This window comes from Tinamus guttatus, unplaced genomic scaffold, assembly GCF_059628265.1.
Source record: "Tinamus guttatus ecotype Peru unplaced genomic scaffold, ASM5962826v1 Tinamus_guttatus_pri_ptg000459l, whole genome shotgun sequence".
Classification (NCBI taxonomy): Eukaryota; Metazoa; Chordata; class Aves; order Tinamiformes; family Tinamidae; genus Tinamus; species Tinamus guttatus.
This window is the reverse complement of record NW_028288993.1, coordinates 6084226-6098508: the sequence shown is the minus strand read 5'-3', so window position 1 is coordinate 6098508 and position 14283 is coordinate 6084226. Positions and strand designations below refer to the sequence as shown.

General features: G+C 44.3%; 1 protein-coding gene across 1 annotated transcript; it reads left to right on the top strand.

The window, feature by feature from the left end:
• The first annotated feature begins 731 nt into the window (after window positions 1-731).
• TMEM233 (transmembrane protein 233) lies at window positions 732-13361 on the top strand. The gene is made up of 3 exons (XM_088532229.1): window positions 732-949; window positions 7332-7466; window positions 13173-13361. The coding sequence occupies exons 1-3, from the start codon at window positions 773-775 to the stop codon at window positions 13182-13184; spliced, it is 324 nt and encodes a 107-aa protein (XP_088388355.1). The 5' UTR covers window positions 732-772; the 3' UTR covers window positions 13185-13361.
• The last annotated feature ends 922 nt before the right edge of the window (window positions 13362-14283 follow it).

Below are 14283 nucleotides of genomic sequence, written 5' to 3'. Positions count from 1 at the left end.
ACGCGGCTCCGGATGCCTTCCCTTAATGCCATGTTACCTGAGGAAGCAGCCCCAGCGCAAAACGTGCAGCTCCAGCTGCCGTTTGCCCAAACTCTCCGCTTTCCTGGAGCTGCAGGCAGTGGGGAAAGTTCTGCACGCAGAACCCCAGGGTGCAGCGGCGTCTGCGGTGGCTCCCTCCGCACGCGGCCTGGGCCCCTGCTTCTCCCCAGCTTCAGAACCGTGACAGCTCCAGGCTGAAGCTGATCTGTATTTACTTATGCTTTTGTAACTGTACGTTTTGGAAGTGAGAGTTTCCTCTGCTCGCTCCCCTTCATGCTTACTCCTTGCAGGTTTCCTTCCTGCTCGAATAGGCTCAAACGGGACAAAATCCCCCTGTCCTGAGCCACCCCACTCCTTCAGGCTCCCTCTTTCCAGCCAATCTTTAGTGTTTTTGGGAAGTCGAGCGAGGCGGGGAGGGTGCTTAGGCGCTGCGAAATTCGAGCCAGACGGGAGGCGATGCCTTGGCAGCCGCCGCGCCGGCCACCCGCGCTCCCCTCGCAGCGGGCACCGGAGCCCGCGGGCAGAGCGAGCCCCGGCGCCCCAACGAGCTGAGCCCGGGGGAGGCTCCCGGGGGCAGAACCGGGACCATCTCTCCCCCGCCCCCCCCGCGCAGCCGCCCCCCGCTGCCGGGGAGGTGCCCGTGGCTCCGGGCGGCCCCTCAGCTCGGTGCCGCGGCCCGTTCGGCGGCCGCTGCGCGGTGCTGCCCTCGCCCCGCCGCCGCCGCCGCAGCCCCATGTCCGGCGCCGACGTCAAGAGGGCTCTGGAGAGCAGCCCCGAAACCAACGTCGAGGATGAGCTGCCCGACGAGCCGCCGCACCCGCGCCCCAACAACTACCTGCTCCTCAGCATCCTCGCCTGCTTCTGCCCCGCCTATCCCGTCAACATCGTCTCCTTCGTCTTCGCCGTCATGGTGAGTCGGGGAGCAGCCGCGGAGCCGCCCGGGGCTCGGGGCGACCCCCGGCCGCGGGGCCCGAGCCCGGCGGGAGCATCTGCAGCACCGGCCCGGGCTGCTGGAGGCAGGTGCCCAACCTGCAGGAAAAGGGGGTTCGCAGCCGTTTTTGCTGCCCGCTTGTGCGAGGGAAGGAGGGTGGTTAATTAACGGGATTTTGGGAGCTCCACTAACTTGAACCCTGAGTGGGGCACGTTTATGTGTGCAAGTGGCGGCTGGGGAGCACAAATCCGATTTGTGAAGGATGTGATATTTGCTATGACTTTTCATTCACAGTGGAAGTGTTATCTTTAGTGGTAAACAGGCTATTCTGCCTGATACTAATTTTATTTGCTAGAGTAATATACAAAACAATAATTCTAGCTCATTGGCAAAATAAAATAAAATAAAGCTCTGAGCACACTGAGAGAACAAACCTGCTCCTACAAGCCCTAACTCACTTGAATAGTCCTTAATAAAGCAGCAGACCCATTAACTTTGTAAGGATTATTAGAACAGATTTTTTTTTTCTCTAAACTAAGAGTTGCATACTCAGATCTAGCCTGAGTAGGACACACGAGCAGTGTAATTGGTAATACCATAATGTATTTCTGTTGTTTAGGAACTGAAAAGGGTGTAAAACTTGTTGTGTGTTTTCATCCTTTTCTCTGAGAGCCAAGCTGAAAAGGTAAGTAAAAAATACAGCTATTTCTTTTTGCAATTAATATGCAAAATACACTAAAGCACACTCATTTAAAACAAATTAGGATTAATCATAAAGCCATCTTCATTGTTTTCTTACAAAGAAAAAAAAGGGCACTTTTCATTGTTACTGAATATACTGTATACTACATCCTCTTCCTATGTATGTTCTTTATACATTTACTATATGCTTTCTTCCTTAAGTGAAAAAGAGTTGGTTCTGGGGGTACCCCTGGCATCACAGAGGGCACTATACAAAGTAATGCGAGCTGATGGCATGGGGCCATAAGCACTTTCTCCTCAGCACTGGGGCTGCACAGAAGGTAACTGCCAAGGACAGAATTTGGCCTCTAAAGCTTTTTGCAGCCCCTATGGAGAAAGAGCTGCCCACGCCCCAGCCAAAGTTCATGCGCGTTTTAGGAATCAGGCTTAAGTGGCTGCCTCTGTGGGCTGCGCTGGTGGGAAGAGCCCTTCCTGGATGCTGAGCGGTCTGTGCAGGTCTCAGCTGCCCACAGAGAGCAGAAAACAAAAACCAAACCAATAGCTTGCAGCATGTGCAAATGCCATTTATTTCAACATTGTTCTTAGCCTTCCTATTCCATAAAAAATACTATACCCAAGCTCTGTACCGCAGCCCTCTTTCCCTGCCTCTTAGGGCTGCAGGTTGTAGCTGCCACGCGTCTCAGCACAAGGCTCTGCCTTACAACCTGTGCTGCTTTATCTCTTTTTCTGCTGGAATCTACGTCTTCCCTCTCTCTCAGCTGTTTCTTGGAGTCCTCGTGGGTTAATACTGAGATACAAGAGTGGGTTATTCTATTTGCTTACTGACAATCCCTGTGTAGCCTGCAGGTGTTGCTGAGATCTTGTGCTAGAAGAGAGACAGACCCATAGAACTGGAGCTGCCTATGGCTTTCCATTGCCTAGAAAGGACTTGGAAGGTAGGTCCTGGCAGTCTCAAAGTGGGTCTAGTTTGCCCCTCATTTGCCTGTGTCACATCCTCCTTCGGTGCTCTCAGCTCTGAGAATGAAAATCATGTTCACACTAAAAGTAGGCTCTAACACACCCCCGAATTAAATGACAGATTTGTCTTCAGTCCGTGTTGTCTCTTCTGCTGTCCCAGTTACATCTCCAGCACTTGTCTCTTCACCTCTTTCTCACCTTTGGGGGCACAAATCCTTCCGTTCCAGATCTTATCTCCTTGACTTTATTTTCAGAATGAAGCTCTCCCAAGTCCTCCAATTGCGGTGGTAACTTTTTCTAGCTCTTTATCTCCGTTGTGAAAGTCCATTTGTCCTCCATTTGTCACGATGGAGGAGTAAGGATGGCCAGCAAAGGGCACCAGCCCCAGGGAGCAGACACGCAGGTGTTTGAACAGCTGCCCCTCCAGCCACATCCTGGTCACTCCAGGTGTTCAGCTCACTCCATGTCTTGGCTGGTAGGAATCTGCTTATCCCAGGCTCCTGGCCAGGGCTCTGCCCTGCAGGATTGGCATTTGCTGCAGTACAGTGTGGCTCCAGCCAGATGCCTGAGGTTCTCCTGTTTCCTGTTGCTTCCAGCAGCTGTACCAGGTTGATTTACAATTGCTCTGCCCAAAAGGAGCTCAGGTGTTGCCCTTCCTTCTCAACCATACAGGTGCCAAGTGAGGACATGCAGGTGGCAACAAAGCCACCTTTTGCTGCTGGCTGTGGCCAGGCTGCATGATGCTGAGCTCTTTGGCTCCTTATCTGCATGGTGCCTCTTTGCCCTGCCATGAACCCACCCACTGCTGCATCTGCAAATGGGCTGTTCCTGTTTTACAGAATCAGAGCTAGAGGGAGGCTGTGGAACAACCCTAAAGAATGAATCAAGTAGGTGTTTTTGATTATCAGAACTTAGGTCTGGTAGTTTAATGCACCTTGTTGACCTCTCTCAAAACAGCATCTTCAGGTTTTGTATTTAAAAGACCTATGAGGCAGATTGCTTTTCTAAATTCCTGTGGCGTTTCTAAATCTGTGTAGATTTGCAGCAACTTCAAAACAGTCTCTCAAAGCTATTTTTCCCTAATTCTTTCTTCAAGTAGGTTGTAGGTACCTTCACATCTAGTACCATATAGGACAACCTGTACGTACTGCAGTAACATCAAACAGCAGCTGGTCTTAAACATGTTTTCCCATGTTTGTAAGCGATGTAGAAGAGGATTTCTGTAACAATTGGGGTTATCTTTGATGTTGTAGGAATCTGGATCAGAAAATGCACATTAAAATGAATTTACAGTTTGTAACTAATTCAGCAAATTTCTCTTTGTACGAGGTTAGTTTTTTGTCTTTTATTGGTAGATATGTGTAAGACAATGTGGTTGCTCAGGTAAATTGGCAGCTGCAGAAGTGTGGCTTTAGGTTACAAAGTCATAGTGAGCAAGGTAGCAGAAGTCTGAAAAAATACCATATGGCATTAGGCTGGAAATGACTGAAATTTGTTTTAAAAGTTAGTCTAAATGTTATTTGCAGAAGCTCTTTCCTGGATTTATTGGCTAGCCCTTGGAAATAAACACAGAGGTAACATTTAAGGCTTTAGGAGGCTTGACACAAGGGCCTGGTGAAGTAGGTGGAAGTATATTAATTTAAAAGAACCTTACAGCGGACCCCAACCAATTTCCCCAAATCTTCTTTTTTTTTTCCTGAATACTGTCTAAATTATACTATGTAATGTAAGTCTCTTAATAAAGAAGCTTCAATCTCCTTGCTGTCTCTCACAGAGCCGCTTCTTTATCCTTAATGCTAATTTCATCCTCCTCGTTGTGGATTTTTATTAAAATGACATTACTTATTAAAGTGTACAGGGTGAATTATTTATGCAGTATCTGCAGGAATTGCATGGACTTTCTCCAGGCTTCCTAAATATATCAGCAAAATGCTAAAGAACTGCAGGCTGCTATCCACATCTTGCTAACAACTCTATTAGACTCCACAGTGGGCATCAACAACTGTATTAGACTCCACAGTGGGCATCTTTGCAGGGTTGCAGTCTAGATTTTGTGGGACATTCCCTGATGGACAAGAGGAGCAAAGGTTTGGGGTCAGTGACGCTTTTCTATTTTTCTCCCTATAGGTAGAGTTGCTGCATTTGCAGTTGCTGACATAGGCAGGAGAAGCTGGGCTGCCCAAGACCAAGCCAAGTCATGTTTTTCCTGATACTTTTTATTGGCCTTCCTGGATATGTTTTGGGAAAACCCAAGAAACTTTCTCTCCTGCAGGACAGGACTGTTGGGGAAAAAAAAATAGCAGAGTGACTTCTGTGAAAGGAGCTTTGCTGGCCACCCCTGTGAGAAGAATCCCCATCAGTGCAGAGTGAGGGGAACTGACCGTCTTTCTGCCCAAGTGATCAGATTTGGCTTTTAGTCTGATACCCTACGGAAACTCATCTCAGGCAGTCATCCTATCTGTGCTTGTGTCTCTGGCTCTCATTTCTGTCTCTTCCTTCTTTCCCCATTATGTCTTTTAAGCCTCTTGGCCAACCTCAACAAATGTTGACAGCAAAGTAGAGATATTTGAGCTATCCTCAGGGAAATGTGATAGCGAAATGTCTAGGGAAGTAGGCTCCCAGGAAGAGAAGAAATGTATCCGCACTGTCTTTAAGGGCCAGAACGCATCTGCAGCTTGGCCTTTCTTAGGCACCAGAGAGCAAGGAGCCATGAGATGCAGCTGTAGGAATCTGGGCTTCGTTGCTCTGGGACTGCCTTGGCACGAGCGATCTTACTGCGGTGCTAACGCTAGGGATTCATCTAGCCCATTAATTTCTGTGTGTTCATTAATTGACAGAACAAGGATAATGTCTCTATTTTTCTGCTTGGAGGAAAAAAGGGTTCTATAGCAATGTTTGCTATCCTCAGAAGTCTGAGTATGTTTTAGAAGCTAGAGTGCTTTGCTTGGCAAGAAGAGCAAAGCTATCTAGTGAGATGCTTCTGTTTTAAAGGCTTGTCATGCACTATATCCATGGGAAAGCACTTTTGGGCAGAGAGTGCAACTGCTAGATCCAAGATTAAAATGTTGTTGGAAGTTAATAACATTAGGAGAATATGAAATGAAGACTAAATTTGAAAGCAGCCCTGATTTTTGAAAACATTTAGTAGCTGCCATGAAACCTAAACGTCATTCCCTGTGTCATTTGAGGAGAACCTTGGGAATGCTTGATATCTTACTGTGGTGCTGGTGTTCCTGGCCTGAGCAAATCCCATAGATGTCAATGAATCTCCTGCCCAAGTTTCCTCTCAGCTTTGGATCAGACTGTCCATTTTCCTGCTCCCGTAGTGGTGACCTAGGCATTTCATTAGGCCCAGCACTAGTGTTTCCGAAGCTTGAGATAGTTGCATTGCAACAGCAAAAGTTTGTGCTGTGCTCACTTGCTGTGCTTGATGTGGGAGCTGTCCTGTAACCAAGCTAGGCACCTCTCAGCATTCCTGCTGTGAATTTCGCTGGCAATGTCACCTTTAAGACCCTTGTGAGATGCCTTGTACTTCAAAGTGCCTAATCTTCTGGAGTATCAAGTCTTTGAGTACCTTTACTCTTGTTCTCATCAAGGTCTTTCAAATAAGCTTGAATATTCTTGGCCGAGCTGTTACAGAAATAAGTGATGGCAAAGTGTTAGAAGTAATTTCCTCTCTGCAGAATGGCTCATTTTTATTTTTATGTTGTCTAACTGCTTTAAAACCATTTCTCTGAAAAACCTCAGAGTAAGTTTAAAAGCTTTTCCAGCTGTAAAGTACCTGTGAAAATGTAAGCACTTTTATCAGCATAGAAGGGCAGAATTTGGCTTTTGGTGGAAAAAAAAAAAGTGACCTGGATGGGACTTGCAGCTTTAACATTGTGCAGTTATCACCTGTGTTCACTCCCTTCCGGCTCTGCACAGTCCCAGATATTCACTTTGTTGAATTAACTGTTGTATAGGGTAGAAAACTTTCCTATTAAAAAAAAAATCATTTTAGTAATAGCACATGGTGATACGTCATGCAGTCATTTTTAAAGACAACCTGTATTATTTAGTCCATGGTGCATTTGATCAGATTTTCCTCCTCCCCTGTTTCTGGGCAGGCCTGGAATACTTAGGAAATCTTAAAGAACAGGTCATGAATAGCCAGATTCACCCAGGAAATATGCTGGGATAATTCAATAGTGCAGGCTGATAAAGAAATCTGGACTCAGTCATAAACCCATTGGTTTATGAACTCAAATACTCCAGATCCTTCAAAATAATTATTACCATTACTCTGCTTTTTTAAGTTCTTTGATAGCATCTTATTCTTGGGAAAAAGTTACTACAAACCGCCGACTTAGGAAAGTAGGTGGATTGGAGCTGGTTTGACAGCCCTTATGCCGGTGTGTACAAGCAAACACCTCATACGAGTTCGTTACTGCTGTTCCCACCTCACCACCTCCTCCTCACCGCTGAAGATGAAGACCTGTAGATGGAATGAACAGTACTGAAAATGAGTGAAACAGAAGGACTCCCTAGTTAGCTTGAACTGTACAGTGCAAATGTATTTCTGTTAAACAAATACTCATTTTCTGAAGTCCTTTCTACAGTTTATTTGCATAAACTCAATAAAACCCCAGCTGACTCAAAGTGAAGTCAGTACCTTGCTTTGTGTATTGCGTTTTGTTCACTACACTCTGTTTCTCTTCTACAGGCTTTAAACAGTTACAATCAAGGCGATATAGAAGGGTCAAAAAGACTGGGTCGCAACGCGCTCTGGGTTGCTGTCGCCTCCATTATCATTGGCCTTGTCATCATTGGGATCTATTGCGTAGTCCATTTCACAACGGTAAGCACACGCAGACAGTTCCAATGTGAGAAGGTCTTCCCTGTGTGATAGCTTCAGAAACTAAAGACTGTCATAACCGTCTGGCTATAATTTAAGACATACTCATGTTTTCCAAAAAGGAATTTTTATTTCTTATTTTATAATTAAGGAAATGGTACTTTCTGTGGTTAAATGCAAAGAGAGGAGTATTAGCAGCAGTTCCAGAAACTCTTGCAGTTTTCTTAGATGTTTGCTTCAGGCAAGTTGCCCATTTTCTTAGTCCTTCAGTTCTTCCATCTGCAAGACTTAAGTGCCCAGGGACCCCTAGATTTCACATGGTAGTGTGCAGAAGTGCAAATTTTCAGTACCAACACCTGTCCAATGGCTCTTTTAAAACAAAACAAAAAAAAATTCCAAGGAGGAGAAGGCAGGCAATTACTATTTTACTGTTTGATATTAAGGTAATAATGACTGTATCAAAACTGACTACAAATGTAATTTAGACTTGGCTTGCTGTGGATGAAAGCTATAATGTTCAGTGCTTTATAGCTGATCTGCTTGATATATCTAGCCCTGTAATGAAGAAGGGAGAGAAATAAGTCCTTGTATACAAAGTGGTTACGCAAGTAGATTGTAAGTCTATTAGGAAAAGAGGAGATAAATATTTGGGGCATTAATACCTTGCTTAGGGTTGTGCCGCAGTAAGTTCTTTTCTCATCAGAAGTGTGCATCCCCTATTAAAATCACCCAGCTTAACCCCTTTATTGTTAGCTGCTTTGATTGGAGCACTGTGTTCCCTGAGCCTTCCAGGGGCTACCCAAACAACTTAAACATAAACTATAAATAGAGATCACCTCATCCACCACAGAAATGCAGACATCTCTGGGGAGTGGAATGGGGTAGCTGGTTAAGCATGGGCAACATTTTCAGAAAAAAAAACTTGAAGTTTGAACTGCATATTGAACTACAGAGAAGTTAATGGCACAGAGGTTCATTTCTCTAGGATGGTGCTATCAAGTCAGAAGCTGACTGTACCTTTCACTAGTTTCTCAAACCCTTTGCAAGCCTGAATCTCATTTTGATTCAGCTTGTGCAGTCCTCATTTAAAGCAAGTCAGTTGAGGCTGCATGTGCCAAGTTTTGTAACTGACAGCAGCAGTGAATTCCCGTGTTCACTTGTGCCACCTTACTCATCACTTCTCAGACAAGGATAGCAATTCAGTTCTTGTTCTCTAAGTAGAGGGAGAGAAAGACAGCATGAGGAATGGCTGAAACCACTGGCTGGAAGCGTTGACATTAACTGGGGCACTGGTAGCTACATGTAGTTGTGTCAACATTTCAGTTGCGCTACAGCAGGACCCTGCTTGTTGAGTGTGTGAAGGCTCCTGTCTGCCCGCTGCAAGAAATTAGAAGTAATTAGCTTGCTCTTAACATCTATCTAGTATTTGTGAGCACCTCTTTGAGGATTCACCCTTCTCTACCTTCCCAGGCTCTTTACTACTTCCCGTTCTCACTTGTCACCCTCCAAAAGAGCCCTTTGTGTTGCCTTTTTATTTTTTTTCCTTTTGTTCCCATGTGTGATGGGAACAACAATCTCCTCACATGAAAGTGGGTGAACAGGAGAACCCAACTGGCCTCCCTATGATATTTCTAGAAGATTAGTTTGAGATCAGTGCCTAGTTCACAGAATTTCGGTACAACTACGATACCAAATCCCATTTGCCCCATTAAAAATTTCAGCCAAGGTTATCCATTCATTCTCACATCTCCTCACTCTTCAATACTCAAATCCAGTATGTGCTCTGTCCTGCTTTTAAGTTCTGTCTTTTAAGCAGAACTAAGAGGATTTCCCATGGCATAGGCCTCTCAGCTAGGAGAAAACTCACTAGTTAGGGCTGTTGAGAGTAGAAATGGTAAAAGTAAAGTGTGAGGAAGTCCAAAGAAATTCCTGCTGTGAATGGCAGTAATCATACCCCAGTAACTACTGTATATCCTACTAGGAAAATGAGATTAGACATATGTGTTTTTGCAGATCCCCTGGACTATTCAGATGCTTATGAACTGTGGAGTGAGCAGGAAGGAACATGGCACAGTAGCATTTGATGCTCGTAACTCATTTCCAGCCTAGCTGCTCATTGTCTGTGACACATGTGACACATGTAGCCTGATAAGGAAAGTGACCTGGGTTAGACTGCCCGCAACGTCTTGGGCTCAGCTCTCTGTGCCCAGCATCTGGTGGATGAGATCATGGGCGTGCGTCTGATAACAATCCACAGACCATAGGGATGGCTGAAAGGCTGTTCTTCACTTAGCTGAAAATAGACCAGCAAGGAGTGATGGACTTAAGAAGAGAAAGAACCTTTCACTTTTTAGAAAGTTCCCTTCCTCTCCAAGCTTCCTCGTACACCTTAGTTTGTCTACTGCTGAGCAGCAGCAGTACAGGAAGAACAGTGGTGGTGCCTACATCTGCATTAGCGAAACAGCCTTGATTTTTCATTTAAGATCTACCTGGTGCTGAGCCAACTCTGGGCTTATCCTTCTGTGTTGGAAAGCTTTGTTAATCTGTAAGACCAGCACGTTATCTTTGGAGAATATTAGGGTATGTACATATATATTTACCTAGGAGTAGGAGCCGCTCAGCACTTGGGAATCATCTACTTTCTGCAGTCATGACCCCAAAAGCAGATAAGGCAAAACCATCATTTGCATCACTGGAGTTAACAGCCCAGCAACAAAACTCACCTGTCTTGATTAGGGGAATCTTTGCTGTGTTCCTTACACTGAAGAGCACTAGGTTAGTCTGCGGCAAGTGCTGAATCACAGCTATCCCCATGGTGCTCGAGGCCCCGCTTCCCTCTGCTCCATTCTGCTTTTTCCCTCTCCCGTCAGCTTGTCCTGCACAACTCTTGCCAGTCCATTGCCCTGAATTACGTCTGCAGTGCTTGCTCAGATGTAACTTAAGCCAGTATTTATATCAGAGCTGAGTCCAGCCCTGCATATGTGCTCCTAGGCATGTTGTCTGTCAAGACCTGCTATGAGGGAAGCGTGTATGTGTCTTCCATAAGGAGACATTGTTATAGACTGAAATCTGCCCTAATGGGCCTGTTTAGAGAGCTAATGGCAGGATATCTAATGATGAGCCCATGTCAGCTGCAAACCGCATCCTGAATTCTGCGTGCAGTCCTAGTCCCCAAACTCAGACAAGATGTTACAGAGAAAAACAGAGAAAAGGTGGCAGGGTGCAGAAAAACTTTCATAAGATAAAACAGATACATGATATAAAGTGCAGCTCTGGAATTTACACCTCTAGGCTGATTTGGATACCAAAAAGTCTAAATGATTTGAAACAGCAATCAGAGTAATTCACAAAAGAAAGCTTAAATGCAGATCTGGAAATATAATTGCAGGTTCAGAAAGTTTCTGAGGTGCAGATTGCCAGAGATGGATGGTAGCAAAGGCAGAAATATCACTGTGTACTCAGCCTTTTTAGACGCTCCCTCTAGGCATCTGCACCATGTCACTGACAGAAGCAAGATCCTGAAGGAGAGCTGTTTACACTGACCCCGTGCAGCCGCTTGTACACTCGTTTGTAAGTCTGGTTAGAAGCCTTTTGCTGATTGAATGGATTTGGAGGCAGCCTTCTCGCCTCTTGCTGAAGCTTTTGATCACTCAAAGTTAATTTTGTCTCTGTGTAAGGGTTCGGTAGTTCAAGATCTGCGTTTTTTCAGAGCAGTCTCCAAATTTTCAGAGCTGTTTCCAGATTCTGGACTGTTCTCACAACATGAGGTTCTTGGTGTCATTTCAGTCCCACCAGCAGGATTCAGGGAAACAGAACCCTGAGTTGGGACTTCCTTAGTTAAGCATAGGAGACCCTAGAGTCTCAAGCTCTGTATTTCTTTGTCATATTCTACTTCATGCTACTGTAGGAATTGCCCTTGCCCCTTGCTGGGTTTGCAGCCTAGCCTCTTAGTAGTCTGAAGCAATATGCAGCTTCTTATAGCAGACATCTAGATTGTCCCTAGGGTCTGGGTGAAGATGACAGTGCTGTTAGGAGCAGAATAATGGTTCATATAAGATTTACTTACTGACTGAGCCAAAAAGCATATCAGCTCAAGCTCATATCTTTGGTGCAGCTCTCTGCAGTCTAGGCAAGGGGGAGAGAGCCAGATAGAAATGTGGAGAACCTGGCAAGTGACCTTCACTTGTCAGAGTGAAGTAAAGAAGCAAGCTCTTCTGCACAGCCCAGGCCGAGGCAGAGGCAGTGTGATTATGAGGAAAGGTAGCCAAAGTGTGGAAGAGAAAGAATGCAGCTCCTGCCAGTGGACCAGGGCCCAAGGTGCTCTTCATTCAGATGAAAAGTTCATCATCTTTGCTTGTCTTGAGCCCTAGTGCCATAGGCAGGGAGATAGATCCACTGGAAAGTGCACGCATGAGGAGGATAGTCATGTTCAACACCTTTGCAATTTCATCTTATCATCATTATTTAATGCTTGTGTAGAGGTGTCTGAACTCCTGACCCCTTCCTTAATCTCACTCGAGCCAGGACTTACAGGCAGTTCCAGCGTTGTTCCCACCTGTCCACATGGCTCCAGAAAGGAATGGAGACAGACGGGTTCTGCAGACGGTACCAGCTTACATGGCTTGATTAGCCTATTTGCAGGAATGTAGCATTGATAATCCCTACTGGAAGCAAAAGAAAAGAGCATTTAGATCGTGTGCCAGGAACAAGTGTATACATTCATTTTTCCTACTAATTTGCACATAATTCTCCAGGGAAGATTGATATTCAAGCTTGTTTTTAAGCTTAATACATTTTTCCTGCCATCCTTTTCCTCTCAAAATGATTTGCAGTCATTTCACTGAGTGCCTCTGTTCTACAGATAGAATAAGCTGAGGGCCTGCAAATTCACAGGAATTACCCAGTCATCCTCCAGACCTTTATAACACCCATCCTTCTTTCTGTACCATTCCATAGGGAAGAAAGAGCGAAGGAAGCTTGTCTGCCTTTAGCTGCAGGGATTGACCTGCTGGTAACCAGGATAGTGCAAAGTCTGAAGTCAGGGCGTCCCAATTGCCTTTTATCAACATGAATTTTTGGTGTTTAGGCTCACACTGCTGCTTTTCTGTCAGTAAGAATACAAACTGATTCTCTCATTGATCCACTATCTTGTTTAACTGCATTTGTAAAACAGGGTAGCTTAAAATCCACTAGCTGTCTAGCGAATGTGACCTGTGAGCTCAAAAGCTGAGTAGTGGGCAGGCTGGTACACAGAGATGTTCAGAGGTAATTATTACTGCACCTAATTTCCTTAGGAAACCACATAAAAAAATCTGGTCCAGTTGTTTCATCTGTTGTATTTGCCAAGTTGGCTACTGCTGAAAGTATCATTCTTACCTGTTTTACTTCAAGGCATCAGAGTTACTTTTACTTTCATGAAGCTTTGGCATATAAGACCCCATTTCCCAGCAATGAAACATCCTAACTTGTATCGATTCAGGTAACTCAATTTAAAAATTCAGTTCAGATTGACAGATGACTGGTGCCATTAGAAACTTAAGGCTCTGATTCAAAACTGTATTGAACCACTAATCCAGGGGGATGATTGTTAAGAGACCAAGTACCCCTAAATAATGTGTCCATTAGATCTGTAGAATTAATAATTTAAACTCAAAGGCAAACTATCTATCTTTTCCTCCTTAAAGAAGATATATTTTTCTGTCCTTGCAGCATGCTATCTGAATATGAGGACTGCACTTGAAGGATATTGTCATGTAAACCTCAAGAGGGAAAATAATAAGAAGAAAACAAAGATCTTCATTCCAGACTCTTAGATTTGACCCTACAAGTCTCTTTGCAGAGGCACGTTGCTGGCGGATCAACTGATAATTCAGTTAGTTAATCGGTGTGGTATGACCAGGTATACAAAAAGATTTATTTATAAGGAATCTCAGTACAAAGCAGAATTTTCTCTTTTAGGCTATTGCACAATGAAATCTTGTCCTAATGACTCTCTTTTGTTTCTAATTTATGTGAAGTGTATGCTGAATCCATGAGGTTCCTTGGCTGAGCCTAGCCAAAGCCAAGCTACCTGGACTGTTCATAGCTCACGGCATAGGATCTGATGCACAGCCCACTAGCAGGAGAGCTCCTGTTGCCTCCAATGGGCTTTGGTCAGTCCATTAAGAATTCTTATATTCCTTTAAAATAGCCTCAACATAAAGTAGTCATAAGCACAGGTTTTTTGATTTTATCTTGCTCTGTGATTTTATAATGTTATGTCATCTGTCAGCAGCTGCTTTCTTTGTCACCTGCAGCTTTTCAGTCTTTCACATTGTTGTTTTTCACCACACAGTGACTGATTTCAATCATTTGATTATTGAGACACTCTTGTTCCATAGCATCTCTATTTTTTCTAAAAGATATGTTTTTGTTTTTTGTCTTTCATTGTTGAATTCCCTTGATTTAGCTTCAGTCTTGCATTAAGGCTGTACTGAGCATATTTTTCTCTTTAAAACTCTCTGATCCAAGTTTATTTTTTGATCTGACAAAGGATCTTGTTTTTAATTAGAAATGCTTCTCCATCCCTTTGTTATTGCTCCTCTAACAAGTCACAGAGTCTCATTATATTCTGCTTTGCCAGTGTCTTTTTGTTTTATTCACCCTCTCATCTGGTTGTGATCTATATATCAGTGGGGTTAGACATGGACAGATTCTTCTACCCTTATTAGTGTTACATAGACTCTTGCTGATCTTGAGTTACTACTCATTGAACAGCCTTAAATTACAGAATTATTTGACTCTAAATTAATGTGATTCCTGGATATATTGCAAAAATTTA